This window comes from Hippoglossus stenolepis, chromosome 21, assembly GCF_022539355.2.
Source record: "Hippoglossus stenolepis isolate QCI-W04-F060 chromosome 21, HSTE1.2, whole genome shotgun sequence".
NCBI classification, from domain to species: Eukaryota; Metazoa; Chordata; class Actinopteri; order Pleuronectiformes; family Pleuronectidae; genus Hippoglossus; species Hippoglossus stenolepis.
The window spans coordinates 5,342,272-5,354,950 of record NC_061503.1 but is presented as its reverse complement, the minus strand read 5'-3'; the positions used below and the strand labels follow the sequence as shown (position 1 = coordinate 5,354,950).

The following is a 12,679-nucleotide window of genomic DNA, read 5'->3' as shown; positions in this document are numbered from 1 at the left end:
CTTTGGAGTGTGTCCTGTGGTCTTCAGCAGAGAAAAGAGATTCAGTGATCAGAAAGAACAAGATAAAGTATGAGGCGTCACCATATTGCTTGGTGCACAAAGAGCCATCAGATGAGAAACACGGGAATGTGTGAAAAACACCAAGGGTCTGCAGATTGTTATAGAAAAACAAACACCAGCTACAATGATTAATGGGGGAATTTATATGGGCATCTTTACTCTTTCTCTCTTATGGGAAAGCACCATGTACAGTACATTCTGTAGCAAAGGCAGGCATATTAAATGATTCTCTTACATAAAGGTCACTGCAGTTGTAGAAAAGATGGTATTCAAAGTGGTAACGTAACCCATATAATGCCAATAGGTCTCTCCCTCTGTGGCTTATTAAAGGGGGGAGTGAAGTAGCTGGTGCATGAGAACCATTATGAAGCTATTATTGTAATAATACTGTTATACGGTAGACTGACAAGGCGTTTTTATCTTTCTTCTCATGGAAACGACTCATTAAACAGGCACTATTATAAAGGTGTGATCGAAAAAAGGCTGTGGGGAATTTTCAAAAGGCTTTTTTTTTTTTACATTTTTGTGTTTGTGTGTCAGTGAGGCCCTCTTGAGGTCTTGTGTCAGGTTGTCGTTCATGTGGCTGGAGTCACCTCAGCCTGATAACGTGTCGTCCTGTGAAAGAAGGGGTATCCTCAGGAGGGGGGAAACAAGCTGTGATTGAGTGATGAGGTCTGGGCCAGGAGTGTGTTAGTGTGGGAGAAGAGTCAAGAGTAGAAAGTATTACTGATTTAAAAATCATAATGCAGAGTGAACCTGATGGGACCTAAAGTTGAATGCCTAAGTTGCTAATTTTGTAGTTAAATCGTGCAATAAATGTGAAGCGTCACCGGAAAAAAATGCTAATTTAAAAAACAAAAACAAAAGCTTTAGATATTAAAAGGATAAAACAAAGATCAACTGTCTGTTTTTAACACATTCAGCTTTAATCTAAAGTACTCAAGGATCCCACGACTGTGAAACCCTGGAAAAGTCATGATATTAAGTAAAGTAAACTTGTTTGGAAAGGTCATAAATCATGGAATAACATTTCTTCACCTCCACTAAGGAGGTTATATGTTTTCAACCCTGTACGTTTGTTGGTTGGTTTGTTTGTCAGCAAGATAAAGTAAATATTTCTGAACAGATTTCCACGAAGCTTGTTAGGATGGATAGTGCGTGACAATACATTTTGAGGCATTTCTAGACAAAAAGGCTTTATACAGGAATATTTTATTTGTCTTTAACATTGTGACATTGTCACCAATGCCCAGGAGAATAATGCATAAATGTGGATAAAAGAATCACGCATATTTAGAGGACTGCTATGTGTGATAGAGTGTGAGCAACTTGGTGCGTTTTGGGCGACTACTAGACTCGTCCACAGAACCCTGAAGCTGCACCACCCCTGCTGCACATAGCATTGTTCACCTGTTTATTCGAAGTTCACTGAAGCTAGACTGAGTCTACGCAGAACCCCAGCCTGGAAAGTAATTTGTCATTCTGAAAAAACGCCTGCTGTTATTAAAGTGCTGGTGTAATGATCGACAACATCACTTATGTGGATGTGACCTAGCCACCGCCAATACAGAGCACTGGTCGCCTGTGTATTTACAGTTTATAAATGTTATCAAATTTCAAACTCGCTGCAGTTTCTTGGGCCCGATAAGATGAAGTGTTCATGAGATATGTGCATCACAGATGATAGATAGATAGATAGATAGATAGATAGATAGATAGATAGATAGATAGATAGATAGATAACATTAATACAGTAACAGGTACAGTTTTGATTTGTTGATGCGTAATTATGTTTCGCTCCTTCACTTTAATCCTGCCCTCAAGTAGTGAGCCTCCCACCTGCAGTCTTCGTGCTGCCTGGTCAGAATATAGATTAAAATGTGGGGGAACTCTTAGCACTGATCATAGTTTTCCTCTTTAAGGAGATTATTACTGGCATTTCAGACACACTTAGCTTTTACTTTCAAATAAGCAGTTTGCTTCCCTGTCTGGCCTGATTGTAGTTAAACTGCTGTGTTGTCAAATGTCAGCAATTACTTTGGTGAGTACAGGGGTATTATAGGAATGATACAAGGCTGGGGTGGACAACTCTGTGGTGGACTGCGATAAAATTTTAGTACAGACATTTATGTTCCCTGCAGGATGAGTTGTGAGAATGTTGGTGTTCCTCTAGCATCGTTTAGGACGGCCTCTAGCCACTGTGTGCGAGACAGGCCCGAGAGGTTTCCCATCAAAAAGCTTAGGGAAATGGCTGCTCTCTATCAGAGGAGGGAAAGTTAACCAAACCAACCAGTTCCTCCTCTTCCTTTACTTTCTTTTCTTGTTATAGTACAAACATACGAGTTGAAAAAAACACTTACACAGAAGAAGTCTGCCTCAGTTTGTCCTTGGCTGGGTGTTTTCTCCTCTACAGCCACTTGAGGGGGCAGTAATCAGCACATAATGGGTTGACAGACCAGAATGAGGCCGAGAAGGTGACGCACACTCTGAAAATTGCTTTGACAATTGTCACAAAGGTAAAATTCTAGCTCTATCAGAAGTGATAGGTTCAAGTTGGATCTTTTGGTGTTACAAAAGAAAATACTTCAACAATGAGGCCTAACATTTTCAGGCTTGAGATTTCAAGGGCTGAGCGTCCATGAGGTATTATTCTAGCCCTGACCAGTGTGTGTAGACGAGGAGAAAAAATGCGGGAGGCACAATGGAAACCTGAAAGTAGTTCTGATTTCAGAGAAACAAGGACGGTGCAAGGCCTCTAGCAGGTTTGGAACTGTTGGTTCTCGAGAGCAGCGCGCCTCATTGTTATCTCTTGGTTCAGTGTTTTGTTTGATGATAGTTGGACGCTGGTTACTCAAAGTTCATAAGTAGGAAAAGAAAGGTGTTGGAAGTTGTAGCACAACGTCCTGTCTTGTGTAACAGTGCAGGCCATCCCCTTCCTACTTCTGAGTCTGCTACCACTCTGTCTGGGTCAGATAGGCCTAGATATTACTCTTGATGTCCCCTTGCCCTCCTCATGCATTTCATCTCCTCAATTCTTCCCCCTCCTTTTTTCAGCCTCTTGACCACCAGCCTGGCCTGACACAACCCTATATCTGGTTTCCTGTCACTGTCCGTCCCCCTGCACTTACCTAGTTAGAAGTGCTACGGGGGGGTTGGTCTGCAGCTTTGTTGGAGGAGAGAACATCCGAGCTTAGAAACTTGTTTCAAAGTTGAGTTTGTGCTGAGTTTATTGGTTATGCTGTATAATGTCAGGACATTGGGAAGGGCACTTGTCAGTTCTGCACATGATAAATCCAATACACACCAGGGAATGAGACATATTGGTTTAGAAACTCCAGGTGTCGAGCAGACTTCAAAGTGGAATTCAGCAAGTTCAAATGAAAATGTGATTTTTGGTAAAAGTTTAAACAAAAAAAGGGTGCAAAAGTTAGAAGAAAGCATTCTGTGGTGAGACAGTTGAAGGAAGAGGTGGAACACTGATGGCAGAGGGAGGTGGGGTGGCGTAACTGCAGTCAGATTTGACTAATTACTGTCCTGCATCACTTGAAACTTCAAAGCGTGTGTTCACAGTTGTGTTTGTGCACAAGGGTAACTTCACACAGAGAAAAATGCTTCAGGGAGAGATTACACACTCAGTGTTCTCTGTATATCACACTGTAGCTCTGTACTGTCCCAAATAATTCCTTCAGGCTTTTTCTAGTCTCACTTTATAGTCTATTCTTCTGGGTTTCTATACTGGGCTGATGGGAGAAAAGAACATAGCTTGATCTTTTTTAAAGCCAGTATACAAGCCTTTGGTATACAAAAGATGAGAGGCTTTATCAGTTCACCAACAGTCACCAATCTCACCATACCTCACATTCATCTATTGATTGATCATTTATGAAAAATGTTCCTAATCTTGCTTTTTTTTCCTATTTCTCTTATTTTGTTCCTATTCTTTAGCTCTCCACCCATCTCCGGCTTCCTGGATGACTATGCTTTCATCATTTGTGGCTTGTTGGACCTGTACGAGGCCACGCTGCAGACAGAGTGGCTGCAGTGGGCCGAGGAGCTGCAGCTCCGGCAGGACACGCTGTTCTGGGATGAGGTGGGAGGAGGCTTCTTCTGCAGCGATCCCAGCGACAGCACCGTGCTGCTGCAACTCAAAGAGGGTGAGGGATACAAATTCTCATCAGTCACCCCATATCAGCAGGCTCCATCTTACATCTTTATTATCCCTTGACGCTAATGAGATTAATTACCAAGGTAATGAAATTTTGCCTCAGATGAGACTGCACATATTTGTCACTTCCAAGCCTTCAACACAACAACACCACATTTCCAATGCCAGCCGTGTGATGAGGCACGATACATGCCACACTCTGGGCTGCGGGGGTGAGAGAGACATTCAAATCCAATAGGGATCACTTTTCTTACCTCATGCAATTTCGAATTGATCCAGAAATTTTAAAGATTGATTTTTTTGCAGAATGTTACTGATGGGAACATCATTGTATTTAGTTTACATTCTTGTATGTATTTGAATCAGATTTTATGGCAGGCGCTCCAACAGTTGTCAGGATCTTTGGACCAAAGTCAAATGTCATTCATCGTCGCTCTTTGTTTTTTCATATACATTTTCTCGGAACAATGAATGTCTGCACAAATGCTTTGGCATTTGATTCATCGAGTAGGTGTTGAGACATTTCACTGGAAAAGTAAGAACTTTAACCTGTTGGTGGCGCTAGAGAAAAAGTTAAAAGATCACTGAGTCAGTATGTTCCGTCCTTTAGACAACAGGGATTTGTGTACAAGGTTTTGTTTCGATCCATCCAGTAATTGGCGAGATACTTGAGTCCGGGACAAAACCGAGTAGGAAATAAGTGAGGTATTGATGCTACTGCTGCTGGTTGAGAGGAGCAGGGGAATATTGATGGACAGGTGAAGGATTAACGGCACTTCTGCAGCCGCATACCCCTGTGGCTTAGCCGGGGTTCAAAGATGGATGGATGGCTCAGACAGATGAATAAATTCTACCACTACTCTGCAGACAGTCGCGTAATATCAACACGTTGCTTTAATTCGACCCCATTGATTTAAAGGAACAAAAGAAGCGTGAATGAATGGCTGTAATTTATTTGAACAACCTGTTTCTAACAGATGGGTGTAATCCTTCATTCATTCACTCATTCATCCCTAGTGTCTCGCCTGCCTATATCCTTCACCTCATTGATCAATCCAGAGCTTAACAAGATGGAAGCACCTGCCGTAATATCGCTGCCAGTTTCACTCCATCGCTACAGTTCAGCCACAGGGGAATAGGCAGGCAAGGATAGATGGATGGATGGCTAGATGAGTAGCTTGAGGATAACAGCAGAGGTATATTGACCTCCCCTTCCTCCAGTAGCATGCCGCCTTCACTCACTTTCTCACAGTTGAACTCCCCCAGCATGAAAGCACTCAAGGACTGATGCTCTGAATCTTCGGCTACTTTGATCACAAGAGCTGTCAAATCTGTCTCCATTCCTACTCTCCATCCATCTGACAGATTGAAACTGCACACACAATGTACAGTGGGAATCTGAAATCCTGGATCTACCTCTAGATCTTTTCATCTCTTTTACATCATAACTCCATCCACTTTTTTCATTTACTGCATTCCCCTTCTTTTGTGTGTATGTTTGTGTTTTGCGTTGCCCTCAAACTGTCTTTTGTTGCAAGATGCACCATCTTGCAGAACTGAAAATGTGCACCAAAAAAAAGTCCCACAACTAAATGATGTAGTAGTATTATAATAACCAGTGGACAGGTCATGAACCTTCCTGCTGCAGCTTTTTCCTACAAGAATGAAATGCTTTTGTGTTGCAGTAATATCAGTGGACCTCATTAACCAATATCTTCATTGTTCTTAAGAAGTAACCTAAGAAACCTCTACGTCAGATTCATGTTTTTAAATTGCAGATTTGTTTGCACCTTTGATATTATATTGATGAATGCCATGCCATGTCTTCGTAACTTCCTAATTAGCAGGGAAAAGTAAACACCCTGCCAATGCCCATAAAACACAAAGTTATAACAGTACTGCGTGTTTTCAATAGTAATCGGGTTCTGGTCGGTCACGTTGACTGGTCTGATTTTTTTTTTTTAAACTGCTCGTGTCTGTAATCTGGGAAAACAAGCAATAACCATTTGTGTCAGGGACAGAGTAACACAAACTCAGCTTACTTTAACTGCTACAGGTTCGGGTTCGAGTTTTTTCTTTGGTGTCTTCTACATGTATGGCACCTCTTCTTCATCCTTATATATCTTTCTATTTTTTTCCATTTTTGCATCTGTCAAATATTAGAAATGTCATCAACATGCCCACTCTGGAATTCTCCAGATAGATTTTTGACTATAGGGTGCTGGCAGAAAACTGTCTGCAACAACTGACTTGGACCTTTGCCTTTTCACACACAGCCCCTCCAGAAACTTTTATCAGAGTAGCAGGAGTTCAGTGCATCTCTAAAAGATTCAATAGAGTATCGTCAGTCATGGTTATGATGATTTACAGGTGGTCAACTTTCTTTGTTTTATCTTCATTTTAATCTGTATGTAGTTTATTGTGGCAAAGCTGCATTACTTCAGTGTTTGTGGCTAAATTAGGGTTTTTGTACCAAAGCACTGACGGGATATAAATATAAATGGGTCTGACCTTGACGTGCACCGCAGCCCTTCTTCGGCTGCCAGTTCACTCCTTACGCTGTCGGCTGCTGGCAGCTCTGAAAGCCGACACCTTGTAGACATGCAGACATTTAACTTTGATCTGTCAGTCCAAAGTTTCCAACCTGGATCCAGTTTTCTGTTTCTTTTAGTTTTTTACTCTCGAGCTTCTCTCTCTCTGACGGTCTTGACACACCAACGGTATAAATGGATTGTTTCTCCTAATTTTTAGATATATTTTTTTATTGTTATGTTCTTGTCATCTTTACTCAGCATGATGTCTTTCTCAAATGATACAAAATGTAAAACCAGTTTTCTAATCCTAACTCATTAATAACTGAGTCTTTGCTAGTTTTTCAACTTTTTTTGTATTATTTTATTGTCAGTTTAAAAATTCATCCTCTACTAAATGGACTGTATTTATATTTCTTAGTCTTATTTACCACTCAAAGAGCTTTTTTACAAAACAAGCCATACTCACCCATTCAAACACACATTCATACAATGCGACTACAAGCTGAACCTCCTCTATCACACACTGCTGGCACAGCTTTCATTGGCTTTTTGAGGGGTTCAGTATATTGCACAAGGAACTTTGGCATGTGGACTGGAGGAGCCAGAGAACGAACCACCATCCCTCTGGTTAGTGGACGACCCACTATACCTCCTGAACCACAGCCTTTGTCCACTTCATGCTTCACCCCCTTTTGAGACTAAATCACAGTTGGGTTTGGTTCTGAAAGCTCCTAACTATTTTAGGCTGGGCAACAGATTTTTCTGTTTTTCATGTGTGAATGTTTAACCTCCGCATTAAGATGAAACCATCCAAATTAAGAATTTCCAAATGTTTCAGGTGCCATAACTGTAACAATACTTTAACAAGATGGCACAGCTGGGAGATGGAAACAGTGAAAAAGCTAATAGTTATTCTTGTTAGGAACTGTTGACAGATCAGAGATGATGGGTGTGTGTGTGTGTGTGTGTGTGGGTGTGGGTGTGTGGGTGTGTGTGGGTGGGTGGGGGACGCCTGTCTCGCCATCACACCTGCATGTACGTGTGTTTATCGGAGCTGACGTGTGAGAGGTTTCTCATCTGAGAGTCTTGACTGTGCCATTATTGTGGTGCTGTGGGTAGGGTTGAAGGCCATTAGTGACGCTACAGCCGCTGCAGTGTGGGTATCTGTCTCAGCAGCGTAGCCTGTCACTGCAAGACGAATTACCCCACCACGCTGTCACTCTCCATCTTACAGCCCGGCCTTACTGCGCTCTACATGTTTGTATTTGATAAGAAAGGTGAAAGTGATATACAGTATCAGCCTTTAATTTAAAATAGAATCAGCAGAGTTTTTTCAAATTGTCTTTGGTCTGCTCAGCTGTCTTCCCATTTGACAGACGTTCAAAATTGACATCCCAAAAATAATCAGCTCAAAGCCACTTAAGTTTAGAAATGTCTTTGTTTGTATCAACTCTCAAAAACGAATAGAAGTGTAGTTGGTGCTTAATGTGATACTGCACTTAACACCCTTAAATAAAATACGGATGACCCCTTGCCACCAACGACCGCTCCTGAGTGAGAATCTGGAAAACCACGCTCATTTTCAAATCTATGCTGAAACCAAACTCATAAACCACCTCATTGCCTCCATTCAGAGATGTCCTTCATCCTACCCTATCCCTCCATGTCCTCAGACACGGCTCCTTAAGCCTGGTTTTCTCACACACACAATTTGAGTAGAGAAATGTCATATGAAGTAAAAGGCTTCTCGCCTCTAGAGTTTCCTGGCGGCCAAGACCACGGCCGCCCGCCTGTGTCAACAATCCGAGTACCTCAGGACCACCATGCTACTCTGACACGGTTGCTTCAGTGCCGGCTTACTCGTGATCTTGACCGTAAGGAATCTCCAGCAGCGAATGGCCTCTACTACTAATACGAAAGTTCTGTTTCAAAACAGTGTGTGTGCTGCTAAATAAGAACTACATTGGATGGATTAGGTGGATAGGGAGAGGCACTTCAGCCAAGTGTCAGAGTGTAACAGTATATAGTGTAACAGCTCTATAACCCAAATGAGTATTTTTGTAATGTAAATTCTTTCATGGGGCTTGAGGAGAATTGAAACACAGAGCAGAATAAAATCAAATTATTACTGCAGTTCAGTCATGCATTGGTGTGCATCTGTTTATGATTATGAAGTCATGGTTGTCATAAGAGATATTGTATACTCAGTGTACAGTATAATGGAGTGTGTGTGTGACTCAGGGAGGGATCCTTTCTTGTTTTTATGCGTCCGCGCCGCCGACATCCAGTGGCCCGGAGGCATTATGTTGGTCCGTCCGTCCAATTCTCGTGAAGTAAGCAATATCTCAACAATGCCTTGAGGGAATTTCCTCAAATTTGGTACAAACATTCACTTGAGCTCAAGGATGATCTGCTTCCATTTTTGTGGTCAAAGGCCAAGGTGACCTCACAAAGCACATTACTCGCCTTGTGAAGGTGACGTCTCTGGAACGCCGTAGAGGAAAACTTTCTCATTTGGCACAAACATTCACATGGACTCAAAGATTATATCACTTGGGTTTGGTCGCCAAAGGTCAAGTTCACGATGGCCTCACAAAGTATGTTTATGGGAATGTCTTCAAATTTGGTACAAACTTTCACTTGGAGTCAAAGATGAACTGATTGGATTTTGGTGCCTGGAGGTCAAAGGTCAAGGTCACAGTGACCTCATGAATCTGGGGGAAAAAGTATTTAGAAATATGTACAAAGAAACTGCACTGGTCAGCGGAGGCATAAAACCGCAGTGCAGTAATTGTAGTTCATTTTAAATCAAAAATATGAGTCTGACCTCATAGCACCTTGTGTTTCTCTCTCTCTTACACACACACACACACACACACACACACACACACACACACACACACACACACACACACACACACACACACACACATTCAGATCTAAGCATCCGGCTGATGTTAAGCAGCAGACATGCAACGAGGTCATAGGTCATGAGAAGATCACCTCCAGGCTCTCACTGGACACTGATAAGAGATAAGGACCAATGACTTAACAGGTCTAAGTCATGAGGTCGTCCAATCATATCACACCACACGTTGTTACTTTGTGTTGGTTCTGTTCCAGGGGATGGGATAAGAGGGCAAACAGTGTGCGTCTCAACTTATTATTATGTTCTGTATCTTTTGTGTCTCAGATCAAGACGGAGCTGAGCCCAGTGCTAACTCAGTGTCGGCGTCCAATCTCCTGCGTCTGTCCCACTACACTGGAAGACAGGAGTGGCTTCAGAGGTCCCAACAACTGCTGACGGCTTTCTCTGACCGTCTGACCAGGGTTCCCATAGCCCTCCCTGAAATGGTCCGATCTCTAATGGCCCAGCACTACACGCTTAAACAGGTTATTCTCAGCTTCACACACAGGCACACACAAATTGACAGGTGCTCTACACGTAAGTTCAGTCTCCAGAGGGATTTAAGTCGTGTTAAAACACACTAAACATAGTTTAAAACTGTTACAACAGATGCTGTGGTCAGCAAGCTTATAATTTAATTTATATTCTTATTTGGATATTTGCTACTGTCCTTTTTGTCAGTTGTCTAAATGTGTTCGACTGGGACCGCTGAGCCACCATCATTGTAAATCCCCTAAACCCCATGTTAGCCTGAAGTGTGGGTGTGTTTGCTTGGCTCGTTCTCATGTCCGCCTACTGAAAGCAAGTGTTTCTGCTTTTCCTGACAAATTGTGCGAGAACAATAGACGTTACGTTTACCAATTGAACCAAACAATACACAGCAGCTGAACAAAAGGCCGAGCAAGACGCTGGGGAAACAAAGAACATCCCCGTATTGGCTGTGCTGACTCAGTTTTATTATGCATTGAAGTGACAATCAGTGAGTAAGTAAACTAGACTTGCTAAAGCAGCCACCAGTGCTGATTTTAGTTTTTTACTTCAGAGTTGCACTATTTTGTTTTGTTGTGAGTCTTGCAGAATTCAAATTGTTAACTCCTATTCAGACATTTTTTAACCCGTCATAACCTCTCCATTCACTTTCGGTTATTAATAATGCATGTTTTTTCTACTACAGTTGCTGCATCACAATAAAATGAAACTACGCCGACCAAACGATACATTTTTTGATCAAGAGAATAATTGGTTGACTAATGGATAAGGATGATTAATGCATAATATTGCTAACTAACAGACGGACATAAATGGTCATAACCTCCTTGGCTGAGGTTAACACCGTTTGTGGCGGAGGCTCAAAGCACCGTGATAAAAATCCTGTTCTGATGAACCTCTGCTTGCAAAGGTATCTCCTGAAACAACTGGTTGATATGTTACTACATATATAGTTGTAGGTCATTCGAGGACACTGTCCTTTATCTCAGCTCTCTGCATATATTAACACTCATTCCCTGGAAAAACAGACTCTCAAAATCTTTTTTCCCAGGTTTTAACAGTCATGCTTTTAAAGGGCTATTTGAGCTGTTGAGCCTCAGTTATATACTTAGGTTTAAAATATTAACACCCTCAGCCTGAAACCAATGAAACCAGTGTAGTAGCAAAGCACAGCAGTTACCCTGAAGTATCTTGTTCACCATAAGAAAAGTTTTTGTTTGAAAGAATTTGCTATACAGCCAAAGAAGGAAAAAGGGAATAGAATGAAGCAAGAGAAAGGGGGATAGTTAGCCCCTCCGCCCGTCATATGTGACCTGCGGAGGATGAGTCAGGGCGACCGGGCGGGGGTAATGAGCTCAGGGGCGAGGCAAGGTGAAGCAGTCCAAGAGAAAACACCTGCCTCCTTTGTTATTGCTACAAATACAGTACTGAACTCTATCACCTCCTCCCCCTCTCTCCTCCTTTTATGCGTCACCTCTCCCCTCTTATTTCACTCTATTCATACTCTTTCATCTCGTTAACTATCCCTCCTTGTCCCTGTTCCCTTCCCTCCACGTTCTCCCTCCTCCACTTTTATTTGTTTTAGATCGTGATCTGTGGCCAGAGGGATGCCCAAGACACCACAAGCCTCCTGGCAGCAGTCAACTCCCTCTTCCTACCACATAAGGTAATCATTTGGGATTGTGTGTTTGCTTGATGGAGTAATGCATCATCTTGACAAACCTGTCATCAGAACAAGTGCGTCATCAGCCCCTAAAGCAAGTTACAGCACATAGACAAGTATTGACTGACTCCGCCATCAGTACCTTTTATAGAGGCGGCAGATTCACAGTAACCTTGGAAACATGGACACAGACTAACATGCACTCACAGATTAGGAGTGGGACTGACCTAGGACAGTGCCTGGAGTGTTGGCTGGTTTAAGTGTGGTTCTTTAAAGGTCAGACAGTCTCCCTCTCCTCTCCTCTCCTCTCCTCTCCTCTCCTCTCCTCTCCTCTCATTTTTACTTCCCAGCTATCTCTTTTTAGGTATGAGTTAACCTTAAAACCCTTTACTAACATCTAAATGCCTAGTGGCTCTGTTGCAGACATTTTGTGTGTGTTTGTGTGTGTGTGTTTGTGTGTGTATTCCTGCCAGCCCTGACACAAGCTGTTGGTTATGGAATGGACAGCTGTCAGTCTGAGTCAAACTTACATTCTGTAAGGATGGCCAACATTGATGTTTCCTATGGCCACGATGATCAGAATCTTCAACTTCAAATGTTAAGATGATTCTCCGCATTAAAACCCCAACTCATTATTTTTACACCTATGGTGTAGGCATTTGGATGTGGTTGGTCCATCTTTTCCCACAAAAAAGGACTTCAACATTTTAAAAGAACAAGTAGAAAACAGGGTGAACATAGACAAACATCTGATGATTAACTCTGGAAGAATTTGCATTACAAAGCCAGTAACAGCAAAACATTGCATTTACAACACAGCTCAGTCAATAATACACAATAATATAGACATTATACCCCAT

General features: G+C 42.1%; 1 protein-coding gene across 2 annotated transcripts in view; it reads left to right on the top strand.

The window, feature by feature from the left end:
- spata20 (spermatogenesis associated 20) overlaps positions 1-12,679 on the top strand; it is a 44,287-nt gene that overhangs the window by 13,129 nt on the left and 18,479 nt on the right. For both annotated transcript variants that reach the window (XM_035146236.2, XM_035146237.2), the window contains 3 exons: positions 4,006-4,214; positions 9,953-10,152; positions 11,742-11,822. In XM_035146236.2, the coding sequence (XP_035002127.2) occupies positions 4,006-4,214; positions 9,953-10,152; positions 11,742-11,822 (490 nt within the window). The remainder of the gene's footprint in view (positions 1-4,005; positions 4,215-9,952; positions 10,153-11,741; positions 11,823-12,679) is intronic.